Source organism: Sinohyriopsis cumingii, chromosome 6 (assembly GCF_028554795.1).
Source record: "Sinohyriopsis cumingii isolate HCF-2022 chromosome 6, ASM2855479v2, whole genome shotgun sequence".
Taxonomy (NCBI): Eukaryota; Metazoa; Mollusca; class Bivalvia; order Unionida; family Unionidae; genus Sinohyriopsis; species Sinohyriopsis cumingii.
This window is the reverse complement of record NC_142966.1, coordinates 166,205,613-166,223,886: the sequence shown is the minus strand read 5'-3', so window position 1 is coordinate 166,223,886 and position 18,274 is coordinate 166,205,613. Positions and strand designations below refer to the sequence as shown.

The 18,274-nt window shown below is 35.8% G+C and overlaps 1 protein-coding gene across 1 annotated transcript in view; it reads left to right on the top strand.

Moving 5' to 3' along the window:
- LOC149798474 (gem-associated protein 5-like) overlaps positions 1–18,274 on the top strand; it is a 374,140-nt gene that overhangs the window by 51,074 nt on the left and 304,792 nt on the right. Inside the window, exons 12-17 of the mRNA XM_089963670.1 lie at positions 1,116–1,309; positions 3,381–3,526; positions 5,016–5,187; positions 6,116–6,352; positions 8,176–8,367; positions 16,315–16,455. Of these exons, the coding sequence (XP_089819796.1) occupies positions 1,116–1,309; positions 3,381–3,526; positions 5,016–5,187; positions 6,116–6,352; positions 8,176–8,367; positions 16,315–16,455 (1,082 nt within the window). The remainder of the gene's footprint in view (positions 1–1,115; positions 1,310–3,380; positions 3,527–5,015; positions 5,188–6,115; positions 6,353–8,175; positions 8,368–16,314; positions 16,456–18,274) is intronic.

The window sequence follows — 18,274 nt, the reverse complement described above, 5'->3', positions numbered from 1 at the left end:
AAGTAAAACATGTATTAGTATAGAACAAGTAAAACATGTATTAGTATAGGACAAGTAAAACATGTATTAGTATAGGACAAGTAAAACATGTATTAGTATAGGACAAGTAAAATTTATTCTGAATGAGTAAAATTCTAGGTCACTTGTTTTGATGAAAAATTGTTCAGCTTTGGAAGAAAATGAATATCACCACAGTGAGAAAATGGAAGAATATTGTTGTTTTCCATCTTTTAGCCTTTTTACATTTTTACTTGATTCATTATGCTGTAAAACAACATTGTTCATTCTCCTGTTTTTCTTTTATAATCACAGACATTATTGCTGTCAGTATACAGTACACACCATTGTATTGACCATTTTCCTTTCATGCCAGTCTTAGTGACCAGTTCCAGAAATGACAGTCCACAAGTCCATCTAATGCCAGTAAAGTGTTCTTTATTCAGTATTCCAGTGAACAAATGCACACTCTCAACCTCAGCTCATTTTGATTAATTATGTAATAATGTCTAGAATACTGAGCTTTTCTGACATTAATTAGGCCTAGATACTGATGGTCCAATACTTAGACAGTTTTACAATATAGCCTATACAAATTCAAATTTATAACTTCACTATCTTGCACCTAAATTTCATGCAAGTTTTACTTGGAATCTAAACATTCCTGAATATAAAATGGTACAATTTTCACACAAAGAATGGTTGCTTCATATAAACTGTTATTATAATTAATAGGTATTGTTATATCCCATTTCAAGTTTTCTCAGTTATAGTTTACAATACTGCAATAATATTATGTGTATTGTGAGGCTTGTGTAGAGTGATACTTTATGTCTGACTGCAGCAAGACAGGTTGAATTGTTGTTGTAAATTCTTTTGAGAAAATACATAGGGTAAGCCACAAACTAGCTAGTGGAACCCAGAGTGTGCCTGGAATAAGGGTAATGTAATGTATTCATCAATTATGTAACAAGAAGTGCCATAACCACAACAGTTATATCACTGTATTGCACTTTATAACACCCTGCACTAGTCGGAGTGAATCATGGTCAGTATACTGCATTTCTTGTTTAAGTTTGAAAACTTATTTTTATTTCTTTTCTCTTTGACTCTACCAGGAGTGTTGAGGTGTATCAGTCTCCAGACATGAAACTACTGGCTGTTGTCCATGTTCATCATAAGCTGATCAATGTGATTGTGTGGCACCCATATTTCACCATGGAAACAGCAAGTGGCTCCCAATACCAGCACTGGATAGCAACTGGCTCAAATGAAGCAGTGGTGCATGTTGTGGATCTAACAAAAGCTTTTGGTGCATATAATTACTTAAAGTTTTGATTTTTATTGATAATTAGGAACCTACCTGAAAAAGACAGGAAAGACTTGTAATCATCAAAATTTGTCCATTGGTCCATTCATCCATCCGTCCATCCATCCATCCATCCATTAGTTATTTGGTTTCTGCAAGATAACTGTCCTTTTGTTATTGTATATGGCAGGTAAATATAGTTCTAGGCTTTTGTTGCGTATAAACTGAGCTCAGTATGTTTGAAAATCAATGATACTGTTTACGCAATACTGTTTACACAATCTGGTGAGGGTGGTGTATTTAAAATGTTGCAACATCCATGACCTTGATCTTGGGTGTTGTGTCCTATATTTCATGCATTAGTAGCTTTTTATCTTACAACTTATTTTTGCTAAAAGAATTTCTCCATTATGGATCATGCCACACCCATTAAACTTGCAGTGTGGATGTATGGTATTATTCAAGCCCCATAACTGGGTCATAGTCACCAGTGTTTTATGCTTTGGAGATCTTTTGTTCAGGTTTATTGCTGAGTTGCTGTTAAATCCATGTTGAAGATGTTCAATAAAAATGGGTACATATTATTGAGTATTGTACTTGAACTTCCTTATGTAGGTTACTGTTACCTAGATTGCATCCTTCTGATTCACCATGCCATCAAAGTTATGTTATTAAGTATCATTCATTGGAAGGAAATGCACTTACTTAGTTATACATTTCAGAAGTATTTCGCAGAGACTTTAATTTCTTACTGACATGTTGAAGTGGGGAGTTGTATTTGCCCCATTTGAAGACCTCTTTTCTTTTAAGGGCACATCTCGGGGGTTTTTTGATGTTGAAATATATATCTCATGCATACCATTTGCTCTGTAATATTCTTTTGTTGGACGAAAAGAGAAGAGATGTAAAATGAAATATGCTTTTCAGAGTGCTTTTAGTAATCCATTTTGCCTAAATATTTTAAAAAATACATTTTATGCAATTCATCAGATGATTATGATCTGCAGTAAAAACCCCATTCATCTGGATGATAGTTGCCACCCCTCCTTCCCTCCCGATTTTATTTATGGATTAGCAAGGACTCTAGATACAAATTCTTTGAAACCGATAGAGGAAATAGTTTCTTAGAGATTGGGACTAGCTATGGGTTATTCCATTTAAATCTGTATGCAAGGGTGGATGTCACTCTCTTAGGGACCATTAATAGAAAAGAATCGATGTTGTACAGAAAAAAAGAGAAAAGATACTGTTCAAAACTTATCCCTGCAGCAGAAAGAAAGACATTTTGTTCCACCCTGATGGATTTAAATAAAATAATGTTTATAAGTGAAGATGAACAAAAACTGAAGACCCCGCAAAAGGTCATTGAGTTCAAATAGTGTTATTTGTTTAGCTCCCCGTAAGGTCAAAAGAACTTGTGGCATGGCACTGTAACCATCGTGTTTCATCTGTGATTTATCATGTGTCCTTGTACAATCACCAATTTCAACTTTTTGTCAGAAATGTTGCACAAGTTTCAACGAAACCTTTCTGATTTGTTCAAATGATATTGATCCATCATCATCAGTATGGCCACTGTAAAAATGGCTACCCTTACTAAAACTAGAAATAATCTTTTTATGACCTTATTATTAAAACCACTAAACAGAATTTTACATATTACACAGATATTGTCATGGTAGCCTTTTAGGCTTGTACCAATGTTGCCAGTCTACCTTCAGAAATGGTCCCTGGTAGTAAAAGATAAAAAGACCATAAACAACAAAGGTTGCTGAAGTGTTAACAGTTATTGTGGAGACAGCAGACTTAAAAACTTATTTGCATAACATCTGCAATCGAATTTGAGGAAATTTCTACAGAAGCATCCTTCTGACTCAGGTTTCTTGGCCAACTGCTCTTGCCTTTGGCTGTTAGCTGTAACCCAGTGAGTCATCTAAGGGTCACTTGGGTTTCTTGTTTATGTATAATAGGAGATAGAGTGGCACTTTGTTCCATGGAAATCAATTTCGCCACTACAGCATTTAAATAAATGACAGATGATGTTGATACCGTCATCTTTTCTGTATTCCTACAGCTGAGAGGGAGCCAGGAAGAGAACCTCTGTACATTAGAGAGAGTTTGAGGCAGCTGGAGGGACACTCAAGTCGTATAACAGGGTTAGCTTGGAGTCCGCACAAGGAGGGACAGCTGGCATCAGTCTCTTATGATGGCAGGGCCTTAGTAAGTTTCATTAAAAACATCTCAGATCTTTTGATGTCCAAAAAAAATCTTAACAGTAACTTAGATGTGATACATAAATGTTTGGGTCAGAGACAAAGTCAGCTATTGCTTCTTTGGGGCCAAAACAGACTGGTTATATCTTTACAAATGGTGTCTCATTTCTTAATGGCTTGTGAACCCCTCTCTGGAGATAATCATAAAACATCACAATCAGTCAAAACTTATTTATCTGTTTCTGATAAAATACAATGACTTTGACTCTATTAAAGTGACTCAAAAGTAAATGATGTTAAGTTTTTATGTGCTTGAATATGCAAAGAATAGATCCCAATGATGAAAGATGGCCATTGAAAGTAACATGTGATGACATTTTAACAATCAATGCATTATGGGGTCTTTTAATTTTTGCAAGCCTTACATGGTGAAAGCTCAGCAGTGTGATGACATTGGCATCTTTGTAAATGTCCATAACCTGTTTTAACCTGTTTTAAGTAAAGATGGGCTGAACAAACAGTAGTGTTTTGTGATAATATTGAATGAAAATAAGAGACCTCTATATTGTCAAGTCCACATTTATGTAGCTTGGTCAGTAACTAAATCGTTGAGATTAATCTACCGTGTGGATAGACTTTGTATGGATGAATGCATATAATGATCCCAAGTGATTGTTGTATTGAACTTTCTATATAGGTGGATTCAACAAAAATTTAATTAATCATTCAGTTTCTACAGATTAAAGCCACTGTTTATATTATTATTAGTGATGACACTTTGAGTTGTGGTATTAGTAATGTTACTGCAGTATAATAAGAACCCCTGGCTTGAGGGTAGTTCAAAATTAAGCAAACAACAGAAAAGGCCATAAATGTTTTCCCCAAGTGGCATCACAGTCTATTTCAGATGGAATTTTCATAAGACAAAAGTACAGAAATTGGTACCAATTTCTTCTGGCCAGAAACAAAGACTTATGTCATTTCCTTGGACTGGTTAATGCAATGTTTGTTTTAAAAGATCTGCATTTGCCTGGACCATTGTTGTTTTGTAAACCATTCTCAGCAGAAATAGCCAACATTACAGTCCCATCCAGAACATTGCAGAGCTTTACAAGTGCCTTTATCCAAGATATAATTTTCAGAACTTGCAGTGATACATAAATTGGCACAGATTAGTCTTGTCTTTTAATAGTTAACTGCCATTTCCTTGTTGGAAATTTAACCATTCAGTACAGACATGGCAAGCAGTACAATGTTGGTTATGATAACACATCATGGGACAGTCATCGTTCAGGTTTCTTTGATTGTAAGCATTGCTATTTAAATCTAAGAATATTTAGGACAGGTGATTTAATTAAGTGAGGGTAACAAAAAATGGAGAGTTGAGATATCAAGGGAACACTGTATTGAGTTAAACTCAGAAAGTCAAATAGTGATATCTTGGATACAAATTGTGAGCAGTGGTTGCTACTTAGATAAATATTTTTCATTTCCAGGTTTGGGATGTTGCATCACTTCAAATAAAAGCTTGTTACCAAGGTCATTTGGGAAAGCTGCTATGTGTTGAATGGAGTGGCCTTGACCCTGATGATGTCATCACTGGGGGAGATGACTTTGCCCTTCATAGATGGAAGGTTTCTAAACATACTCCACACCCTGACCAATTGGGTTAGTTCAGAAGGCTATAACATACTCATTGCTGTACAAAAGGTTGTTAAGATTGTGGTGGCATCATCTTGGATTCAAAATAAAATTAAATGAAGGGACAATGGGATGCAAAGTGTGAAAGGTCAAAATGTAGAATGTCCAACCATTTTTTGATTGAAAGTGATGTAAACATTTTTTAGTGAAGAAACTGGTATTTGAGCATAACAAAATTTCAATAAAATATCATGACACTAGTCAATTGTTTCCATTTTGAATCATTAAATTTAGTGATATGTAATAATTTATTACATTAAATGCTCATCAAAAATATTCTAATCTTAGATGAATTTTATTTCTCATTGTCATTTAGGTATGTAAGGTGATATTTATGGATTATTCCAAGCTTAGATGAGTTGTATTTCACATTGTTTTTTAGGGCAATACAAGGTGAGATTTATGCATAGTTCCAAGCTTATATGTGCTGTATTTCACGTTGTCATTTGGAACAGGAAAGTGAAGTTAATGCATAATTCCATTCTTAGATGAGTTGTATTTCTTGTGGTCAATTAGGGCTGTAAGGTTTATGCATTATTCCAAGCTGAGATGAGTGGTATTTCTCATCTTCACTTTGTAAAGTACAGGCTACGATTTTTGCATAATTCCAAGCTTAGATGAGTTGTATTTCTCATATAGAGCTGTAAGGTTAAATGTATGCATAATTTTATTTGTATCAACAGAGAATTTAGCCATAAAATTGCTAAGGAGATATTTAATCTGTGTTATAGGATACAATGGGATATTGTTTTTATGTCCAGGAGATAAAGAAAATAATTATTAGCAGGAATCTCAAAAATCAAAATATCACATTTGGTGAAAATTGTTGCCAGCAGTCTGTGATATGATTCATTGCTCATCCATAGTTTTTTTTAAACATTTTTTATTATTGTAGAACCCAAGAAAAAAAAGAAGTACAAAGCAAAGCCAGTTAGGGCCAAGACAGAATCTAGTGATGTTATGAATAATGGTCAAACAGTAGATGAAATGCCTGTGGTCACAGTCACCTTGGCAACAGAAGATCAGATTGAGTTGGAAGCCCTTCTGGAAAAGAAAAAGAGAGAACTTACAGCGAAATCCAAGAGTGATGGAGTTCCTGTAATTGAGTCACATGTGCAGAAAGTGGAGGAAGGTTGGGATTCAATTATGTGTTTATTAAGTCATTTTAATATATGCAGAGCCATACAAAAGTCCTTCAAGTTTTATCTCTTTGAAATTTTGGTCAAATTAACTTTTGCACGGTCCATCTGATATGTATTATTATACTTCTTTCTGCTGGCATTAAATGAGGTGTGCAGTACTAGGGCAACTTGATGCTCTTGATTGTACTAAATGATATTGTAAAACCTGTGCTTAATGGTATATTAAGGTAGGCAGTCTCACAAATAAATTAATCACACTATAAAACAAACAAGAGCGTAAAACATATACCCACACTCCGTTGCTTTGTTCAATCTTCCCTTAAAAATAGGGTAAAAATCCTAGCGGAAAGAATAAATTTGGGGTATAATGTTAGTTTTATAGATGAATTTGTATTTTCATGCCCAAAAGGTGTAGTAACACATTTTCTAATTTTAAGTCCCTGAACCATTGACCAGGGTACTCATTTTACCCTCTTCCCAGCTGGATGTGTTGACATTTGTGTCAGTGTTTACACTTATCATTTCTCAGACTTGCTGGTAATATGTTGGAAGTTATTTTAAATGTATATAAGCCCCTTTACAGGCCTCACTCCAAGATGCACTATTAACATTAAAAATAGAGGGTGCGTATCTACAAACCAGCCCCAATCATATGTCAAGGTATGTTTCCCCATCTCAGCAGTGTAGGAGTAGTTGTGTGAGATTACAAATGCATGTGGCATGTGGGCTCAAGTCTTGGGCTCAGCCAGTGTAGGTATATGAAAAACTTGCCAGTAGCTTTCCATGGCTTGGTGGTTCTTTCTGGGCTTTTCCTGGGTTCTTTCTCCAGCAGATATACTGGCTGTCATGTGCAACATATTGTGTTGATAAATGGCATTAAACTGACAAGAACAACAGCAACAAACGCATGCACACTGAGACAGGTAGAATCACTCTTATGTTAAGGAAGCTCACATTCTATACATTAAAGTTTCTGCACTGTTTTGCATCATCATTGGTAATTCACTAAGCTTAAAAACTGGTGGGACCTAGCGGTGGAAGTAGAGGTAATGGACACGAGCTATTGCCTTTTGTCCATATGATATGGACAGACAAGACAAAATTTTGTCTTTGTAGTAAAGCCGGATTTGAGAGGTAGCAGACTTATAATCTGTAATGTTAATGTGATCAGGTAGGTAATATAGGATACATATAATTGACTGTAAATGTTGTTTTAAAAAAAACCTAGCACAGTTTGCAGATAAAAGACAGCATTATTTAGAAACCTTGCTTTTGGATTCATGGTGTACAGAAAATGTTCATATTATACCCGAGAAGAAAAATTTGTATCCATACTTATATCAGTAGCTGTCAGTTTTATGATGTATCACATTCTTCAACACAGAAATAAGCCTTAATTTGTCCTTTTTAATGATACTGAATAATCCTACCAAAATATTGGCTCTAGTTTTGCATCTCCTTGTGCATGTTAACTTCATTCAGCTTCTTTAATATGAGATGTACTTTAATTATATAAATTGTTTTCATTATTGTCTGTACAGGTTTTGAAAAATTGTCTTTTGTGTGTCAGTGAATTCATATATTTTCATGGGTATCTATTTTTGTGGTTTTTGGAAATATATAACATTTTTCTCAGTACATAAAATTGGGGTTAAAATCTTGTTTTTATCAGATGTCCATTATTATGTTGGATGTTTTAATTCATAGTTTGAGGCATCCAGAAAATACGTGGAAATAAGTATGACATGAAAATTAGTGGATTCAGAATTGTTCCAATTTTGTACAGCTGCATAAATTTGTATAATTATTTCAGAAGTGAATAGACATGTGGACGTAAAAATAGCTGATTTGACTGGTACATGTGATGTGCCAGAAAGTAAAGCTGTTTGTGATGATCAGGAGAGAAATCAGACTGTGGATGTTGAGGATGATACAGCAGATGATTTCCCATTAAATGAGTCTGATAAAAGTATGAAGACAGGAAGCAGTCTTGATGGCAAATTAGGTGAGTAAATTTTATCCCTGACTTGAACTGTCCTGTTGCATTCAAACCTAAATGAAAGCATTCCAGAAATGGATCATACACAGTTTGTGATGTTGAAAAGTTTTCCATAATACAATAAATTATCTTGTATGAAAACTAATATCACTCCACTGCTGTGGTATGCCTAGATATCATGTGGACCTGCATATTTTGCAAGTGTGGATCCCAATTATTCTTATGAAAATGCAGAAAAAGACAACCCAGTTTCCTGAATGTGAATAGATAATGAGCAAAATTGATATAGAAACCTTGCAAAATTGGTTGCTTTATAGTCAGAAATAGTGGTTAGTACCCAAAAGCTTTATAATAAGTCATATGTTTTATTAATTTTCTTGACAGAAAACATCACAGAACACTGTAAATAACAATATATAATGAAATGTGCTCAATTAAAATAGTACTATTGCCTGGTGGTAGCAACACTTAATAGGAAGTAAATACCAATTAAGTTGAAAATTTATTTTATACCTTTTATCTTTAAATTCAGTTTCATTGAAAACATCAAAAATGCAATATGCCCTCTGGTAATTAGACATGAACATCATAAATCGACTGTCATAGCTATGTCTGTATGGTGTTTGTCATCAAAAACTGATTAATTGGTGCTACATTTTAATTTTTGTTTTGTGGAAGTTTTGATGCTTTGTTACAAACAGTTAGAACTTGATCTGCTTTGTATTATATTAAATCATTTGTATGACATTGTTTTTATAGGGTAGAGAAAGCAGAAACTCAATATTACTGTCATGAAATACCAGCATAAATATGTTACTACTAGAAAGCAAGTTTTGATGTTGTTTCTTAAAATCAATGTCCATTGTTTTTGAAAAAAATTATATTTTGTCATGATTCAATAATAACTTTTGATTACTACACATTATTTTTGCTGGTACACAAGTGATGTATATTGAAAATTCATGGAACAATGTTTTGGTTAACTTGAAAATTAGGTTATATTTATAAGGAATAACTTAGCTAGAACAATGTATTTATTCTGAACACAGATATAAAATGAGTATTCAAACATTAAAATCCACCCCACACTTCTTACCGTCTTAAATTTTGGAAGTCTCTGCAGTCTATGTTTTTGGACCTTGTTGTACGTGATTTATCAAGGGAAAGGTTGAATTGCGAATTGTTATTTATGACACACACAAAATATTTGAGATTAATATCCTGAGTATAGTATAAGTATCATGTCATAGCTGTCAGTACATAAACATTTTTTTTGGGGGGGTGGCCTGCCTTTTGTTTTGAAAGGTATTTCAAGCAAGTTGTCTTGAGATGCCATTTGATACTTAGAATTTGTTATTTTCCCATATAAATAAAGTGTAGCATACACATTATAAAAATCAATAGTTCTGGACAATAGCGTACAAAAATAGGTATTCTAAAATTGAGAGTGGTGGACCATAGGGTACTTGCTGACGGAATCTCTACAAAAGTCTGGGACCTGGAAGAGCAGTAATTTCACATTTTTTGTATGGGTACCAATTTTCATTGGTGATCTCTAACAACTCTGAATTTAAATACCCACTGAATAATGATAACTTTGTGAAGCCATTAGGACTCGCATACCATTTAATGAAATTAGGTACCCACAGTAAAATTAATAGTTTGCATATCCATGAAATTGATTATGAAAATAAATAAATTCAGAGTATATAGTCTCTGGATGACTCTCGTTTTATATAGGTTTCACTTAATGGCCTCCTACTTTTATTGTGGGTGTTCATCAAGATGTAAATTTTCATAGCATGCTTGCAGTTTAATATTTCTACTTCATTCCATATCTCTCTCTCGATTAAAAAAAAAAAAAAAAAAGAAATAGACAAAGGGAAGTAACTCTTATAGATTACCTCCACATATCCTTGCAAGTGTCCATCCATATACCTGATGTGAACCAGCTGATGGTTTTGATGAAAGACTGTTGGCAGTGTCATTGAAATCCATTGAAATTTTTCTTTCTTTTGAGACCATCCAGCAAAATTTTGAAAGGTTGATGTTTCTTGTGAATTTGCATTGTTTTGGGTGAATTTATTCATATTTTAGCCACTGGTTATAGTCTGTGTGTTGTTGATTGGGAGGACTTTTTTCACTTTTAAATTTGTAATTTGTACTGTTAAACTTTGGTTATTACGCATTTTATAGGTTGTCTCCATAATGCAAGTTTTCCAAATTTAAGATAATTTGTGTGTTTGTTTTATGCATTTTTTCTCGCTATCATTTCACATGTGACAGGCAAATGCAAGAAATGCAAGCACATTAAAGTGGCAGAAGATTATCATGAGACATGCCTTGCATGTACTAATCATCACACCCATTTAGTATATGTGTGTTGTGGGCTGAAAATGTATGGTCTGTTGTGTCAAAGTTGCAGTTAAAGGGCTAAGATGACAGGCACATTTTAAATCATCTGCATAGGATGTGTTGAATATCACTGGACAACAAATTTTTACAAAAGTCATGTTACTGAAATAAAATTAGTCAATTCTTATCAATTTTTATGTGCTGAACACGAATATGACAGTCAAATTGCAAAATTGGCTCTAGTTTTTTTGTAATCTGCAAGAAATTAATGTTTACATAACGAAATGCATTCCAATAGTAAAAGGTCAACTGTAATAGCCTACCTATAAAAAATCAAGTCATTGACTACATCTTAGATTTCTTCGCCTGTCTCTTGTACAGCTGTTCGGGAGCATCTCTGAGGAGTGTCCAGCAGTAGTCAGCCAGCATTGTAGTGGACCATTTTCCCTGGTATCTTTGTTCCATTGTTGCGATATCTTGATGAAAACGTTCGCCGTGTTCATCACTAACAATACCACAGTTGCTAGGAAAGAAATCCAAATGGGAATGAAGGAAGTGAATCTTTAGAGACATATTGCAGCCAAGTTTCTTATACTTCATCAACATGTCTTCTACTAGTTCCTTATAGTTTTCTGCCCTAACATTTCCGAGGAAGTTTGTAGAAACTAGGCGAAAAGCATTCCATGCTTGTTTCGCGTCACCTTCCAGCAAGTTGTTGAACCGGTCATCTTTGAAAAGCTCTCGAATCTGAGGACCCACAAAAACTCCCTCTTTAATCTTTGCTTCGCTGAGTCGAGGGAATTTTTCATGCAGGTATCGGAATGCTGGCAAAGTCCGGTCAATGGCTTTCACGAAGTTCTTCATCAAACCTAGTTTGATGTGAAGGGGTGGTAGCAAGATTTTCTGAGCCTCAACCAGAGCTGGGTGTTGGATATTCTTCTCTCCAATGGCTACATTCTGCCTATGAGTCCATTCCTTCCTCATGTAGTGCATTTCCCTTGCTCGGCTATCCCACTCGCATAAGAAACACATGTATTTTGTATATCCTTGCTGCAGTCCCATTAAAAGGGCAACTACCTTCAAATCACCACAGAGGTGCCAGCTGTACTTGTTATACTCAATGGAATTCAGTAGCTGCCTTAAGTTATCGTATGTCTCTTTCATGTGGACAGCATACGCTACTGGAATAGATGGAAGAATGTTTCCATTGTGCAAAAGCACAGCCTTGAGACTCAGTTTCGAAGAGTCCACAAATAGTCTCCATTCTTGTGGGTCATGAGTGATTTTTAAAGCATTCATGAGGCCCTCAATATCGGAACAGAATATCAGATTACTTTCCTTTCTGAAGAAAGGCTCCAATTGCTGGTGGCGCTTTCGATATGCAGTAATTGTGACATCTTCTTCTAGAAGATTCCATTGTTGGAGTCTTGATCCTAGCAATTCTGCCTTGTTCTTTGATAAGTCCAGATCACGAATCAGGTCATTTAGTTCTTCCTGTGTTATTCTGTGTGGGGTTGATGATGCACCACAGTGAAAATCTGGATCACTGCATGCTGATGGACCAGGAGAAGAACAGGTCGACTCACCTTTGTCTTCGTCAGATGAATCAAGAGAATATTCTGCTGGAGGTTCTGGAATAGGAAGTCCCTCACCATGTGGAACTGGTTTCAATGCAGACGGAATGTTTGGGTAGACTATTCTCGACTTCTTTCGCTTCGTTATTCCGCCGGAAAGAGGAGGAACCAAGCAGAAGTAACAGTCATTTAGGTGGTTGCTTGGCTCTCTCCACACCATTGGGACTGCAAACGGCATTGATGACCTTTTGCAATTCAACCACTGTGAAAGCTGTGTTGTACATGTAGCACAGCATATATGCGGAGCCCAAGGCTTGTCTTGGTCACCAACCTTGCATCCGAAGTAAAGATGATATGCCTTCTTCACTTGAGAATTAATACTTTTCTTCTGGTTGGCAAATGTCACTTCCCCACAAATATAGCAAAAATTGTCCGCGGTATTAACACACTTTCGAGGCATTACTGTTCTTTATTGTGCGTAAATGGATAAAATAATAAGTTTTATGTAACAGTAGCTTGAACTGTCTCGCACAACGTCTAAAATATTTTAAATGCTGAACCTATCTGATTGGGCTTTATATAGTACACTGCTTACGTCAGCTTCAGCAGCCGCCTGGCATCAGTATAATAGGCCTACACATGTATAGTACACTGCTGACATCAACTTACTTCAGCAGCCGCATGGCATTAGTATTGCATTGCATCAGAAAATGATGCAATCAACTGTGGATGATGTGAGCATGATGGTATTATGCAATGTTACATCATTATTCCGGATGTTGCTGCAGTCCTACTGGAGAAATTTACACAGTGAAACATAGAAAATGAGGTATATGAATATCTTCAAAACGAGAGCCAATACAAATTTTTCACGGTTATATTCGTGTTCGGCACACCAAAATACTACAGATTAGGGCCTTTTCAAGTCAGTAATGATTTCACTGTTGACCAGTGTATTCAGCCAAATTGTAGTCTAATGGGAGACATAGAGATGCTGCTTCCACCCCAGGTGAAGATTTCCAGCACTGCATTGACAGCATTGATTACTTCTTCCTTCATGGAAAATGTGGCAAGCAGTTCTCTCAGATCTGTTGGAATCATGTTGGCTACATCTCATACAAAAAGCATTATCCTCAGGATGCCATGAGCACATTTTGCCTCCATTTGTCGGCCAAGTGGGCATAAGTGGTTATCCATACATGATTCACAGTTCCATCAGCAATTGTGGGTCAGGCCCAGCTGTCTTTACCGGCTAGACCAAGCAACTACATTACACTGACACAATATGGCAGATTGGGATCACAATTTGGTGCTGTCCATCCAGCCATCTGGCTTTTCCTGACCAGTCATCCTGGACCAATATTCTCCACCTGACTACTTTCTGTGCTGGACATAGCTCTACCAGCTCTGCTAGCATACCCTGCAGGTAGGACATACACTTTACTTGTTGATGACACAGCATCATTACTGCTATGTGGCATATTACATCCAGCAAGCAGTGTGTGCAGGAGGACAACCCCCAGTCAATGAGGAGGATGACATGGACTTCGCTGAACATTCTGATCCAACTACGGAATGGATGGTATTCAGCTTTAAGGTGGTAATGGAAGAAATATATAGAATATTGCTGCCTGCTTTGTGCTCTCCTGGCTGTTAATGCAGCTAACAAAGTTTATATCTCAGTAGATGTTGGAGAAGAGTATGAGCATACATCCTTATCTACTTTGCCAAAAATTGCTGAGATTACCAACCATCTCTCAGATAACATTCCTGACCTCAGTAATTTTAGGGCCTACTTTTGTGGAAGTCATTTACCTGCAGTTCTCCCCACTGGTATAATGTGCATACTGATGCTTATTACTTGGATGCATCTAGATTAGATAAAAACATAACTGCTGTTAACAGATCTGCACAGCAACTCATTTAAAAGGTGGACAGACACGATTGTTATGCCATATGGGAGTTGATAAGGAATGTTGTGTCCTTGGCATTGCTAGTGATCTCTCACCTAACCAAGAAGGTAGGGAGTGACCATGTTTAGGAACCGGTGTGCCTAGTTGCCAGGGTAGATGACTGGGAGGTGCACCACTCAGATGTGAATGCTCTAACACCCTATTGTAGCGTTTATATAATAATAATAGAAACTGATTCTCTTTTAAAATTTTCTCAAACCTCCCCATGTAGCAACCCTTCTTTCTCTTCTTTTCAGCTCGCTTATTATGTTCAGGGGTCATATTTAATAGTGCTGTCCATGCAAGCTCTTTTTTTGTCCTAATTTCATTAGTAGTCATACTTGAGAAAGGATAATCATTGCCCAAATGACTTCAGAGGTAATTCTGAACAGAAACAACCTTTTGGTGGCCATGTAAATTATACACAGCTGTACTTTTTCAGGCAGTAATTTGGGGGGAGGGGGAGAGAGAAAACAAAGTCCCCCCCCCCCCCAGTCAACTGCCAACCAACCATTTGCTTCTGTCTAGTCTGCTGGAGACTCTCATGTGGGCACTAGACTTATGTTTTGCCAGATCTTGGTCAACATTTTTGTGATGTGGTGAATTTTAGGCAGTCAGTCATATGTCCCAGGCTTTCACTTGGAAAAACAAGAGTGAGGTTTAGAAAACAAAGATTCTCCTCCCCCAAGCCTTCTGCCAAGCAACTGTGATTTGCTGTCCTTCCAGCCTGCTTGTAGACACAGGCTCCTTATGTTTTGAAAGAATTGAATTAGCTTATTTCGGCAAATGATCAGTTGATTACAATTATTTTAGAGGGGATCTGGATCCAATTCATCCAGCACCATCCCCTTTCAATATTCTGCTACATGACTAGACATCGCAAGCAATCCCATGAAGGTGAACGTGTTTTAGAAAGAGAGAGAGCAATTGCTCATATAACAGGTGTCTGAGTTTGTCTTGAATCCCTGGACTTTTATGCCACACTTTTGTCTGGTTACCAAAATCTATTGAGAATAGTTTTCGTCTTGAGCTGCAGAACTAAAAATGGATTTGGCACGGTCCATTTGGCTATAGGTGTGCACAGCATATATGGAATCAGACATATTCATCGTAGCAGAACTTTCTGCTCTGTGCATGATTTCTTGGCATATTCTTTGGTTTCCCTGCTTTCAAGTTCATCCTTTTAGTCAGCTTGCTCAATATAGATGACTGGGGTAGAGGTTTGTTGCTCATTCATTTCCTCCTTTTCTTTCCTGTTATGCTAATATTAGTGTGATTGGGTAATGTATTAGATTGCAAAAGTAAATTGTACAGTGAATTTTATATCTCTGAGAATACTTACCCAATCACATTACTATCAATCCCTCCCCTCTTTCCCTGCAGTTGCTTGCATCCTACTGCAGGTTTTGCTCAAACTTAAACTGGTAAATGATTGAGATATGGTTGGCTACCAGGCAGGGGCAAGGGGAGTTAATCAGGAATTTACTTCCTGTTGTCTATATGATCTATATATGGAAAGACATTTTTGTGTCTTTCACGTAGGTCTGGATTTGGAGAGAGCAGATGCTTTTTCCTAATATTAATACTGCTGGGTAAGTATTCTCACAGTAACATAGTTTATTAGAATATATTCTCAACTGTCATCTGACAATTGTAGTAATTTGATAAATCTTCTCAAATGTCTTTTTTGCACGATTAGGAGATAAAACCAATTTTTTTAATTACATGTGAACGAGTTCCTGAAGGAATATTAACATTTGCGAACACGCTTTGCATATGTTTGGTTTGGACAGAATGGATAATCTGTGTTTGGTATGCAAAAGACATGCAGACGGCTATGCCAAATTCTCAGATGAAGATATACACCTTAAATACCAGCATTCTGGTTAAGCTATACTAGGTTGGGTAAGAAATCACCTAATTTCATCAGGTAAAGTTTGTTTTATACACATATACACTTATCTATTTTGATAGAAAAAGATTTGATTATTTACATTTGAAAGAAAGTAGATAAATATCTCATCTTCTGGTTGATTATTGTTTGTAAAAAATTTTTTTCACTCTTTGTTTAGATTTGATGAAAGAATCTGGCTACATGAAGGAGAAAAAGAGAAGAAAACCCAAGTCAATGTTCCCAGTGAGCAGCAAGAAAGACAACAAAGGAAAAACCAGCCTCTTGGAAGACATAGTTCTATTAGCCAAGATTATCTATGGTAAGCATGGGTCATTGATTTTTATTTTCAGGGACATAATTTTACTCCTTGCAAGGATTTCTTTTCTCACATTCTTTATGTTTATGATTGTGTTTTTCAGTGTGGGATACAGGTTTAGAATTGCTCTCTTTTATCACATGACTATTGTGTTATGTCATATAATATCAAAAGAGTATTTTGGTTGGCACAGAGCCCCTTTGTTTTGCTTGCATGATGTTATTATCTTGATTATTTACCATTATATTATCACTTTAATTGCAGTAGATAGGTAATCTATTCACATTTTAACCTATTGTCCAGTTTTACCCTTTCAAAATATGCAAGCATTATAAATATACGATTGTTTCATTTATTTGCTTGATCAGTCCCATAGTGAGAAAAATAATTATTGATTATGCATCAGTGTTGAAAATAAAACTTTTGCCCTCAGGATCATATTCTTGCATGACACTTTGCAGAATCTCTTTTCTGATTTTCCTATCATTCACTGATATTTGTGAAAGATTGTATTAATGCCTGATCCTGAATGTGATTTGGGTGTATAGTGTTATCCTTGCATTTTTGGTCAGTTTCTCAGGCATTGTGGTGGGGTGTTTGTGTTGCATTAATCTTTCTTGGCATCAAATGGCCACTTGCTACCAAAATTTTAAGATGGTAATTAATTTCAGCGTATTGAGAATTTTGCCTCTTATAACTCCATATTGATGTCTGGAAATATTTGCCTTAGAATTGCCAAAGTCTGTTAGTGTAGTCCATTTTTTAGCTTGCATTTAAATGAATGAAGATTTGTGTTGCAGAGCTGCTATGGTTCTAGAAAATTTCAAACAGAAGAAAGTGAAATATATTGAAAATCCCATAAGAATTGATAGTTTTCTCATTGTTGATAAGGCTGATGTTCAGATATCATTGATAAACCTTTTACATGCACCAGTGGAAGCCTATATAATTATATTCAATTTCTTGATGCAAATGAGAATATAATCACCCACCCCCATTCACATTTTTTTGTTGCATTGTTACCTTCTGTGACTTGCATACCATGGGCAACCTTCATACATCATTGGTTTAGGAATACATTATTATTATTATGCAGTGAGACAAGTAGCAATTTAAATCAAGCTGTCTATCTTTGTACTTCCTCCAGGTGTTACAATTTATGCCTTTTATTAGTTTGAGACACCTGTTAAGCTCCATGTAAAGTTGTTAGAATCAGAAAAGCATCTCTTAATACGCAGTTGAAGTCATAATGATGGTCATAACATTTGGAAAGAAAAATCTTAAGTATGATATAAAGATTAAATATTTTCCAGTATTTCTGTCATGCATGAGGCCTGCTGGCATAATTAAGAAACAATGCGCTCTCTATCTCTCTCTCTCTCTCTCTCTCGTTACAAGTCTATGTTCATAAAATAACTAACAGAAAAGAGAAAAGAGAAACAAGCTTTGTAAAATTCAATAGATAATTTATTTCCATTGAATACAAAGTGAAAATGAAAAAGAACTTGTGGTATTGTGAATTAAATCCCACAATAATCCTAGACTTACAGGCTTGGTTTTTCAAGTCCTAATACACCACTCCCTCGATAACTTCCACCCCAATAACTCGTGAGCTATAACACTGCGATATGCTTGGACCCCATTTTTTAAACTAGAAAATACAAATAATATTAGCCCTTTTCTATTGAACTTGAAGAAAATTGTGACCATCATTGGTAAATGAAACAATGAAACAATATTGCTTGTCAAAAACGGTTGTTTGGACCTGGGAATTTTAATCAACATTATGAAATTATCAACTTTTAATATGAAGTCATATATT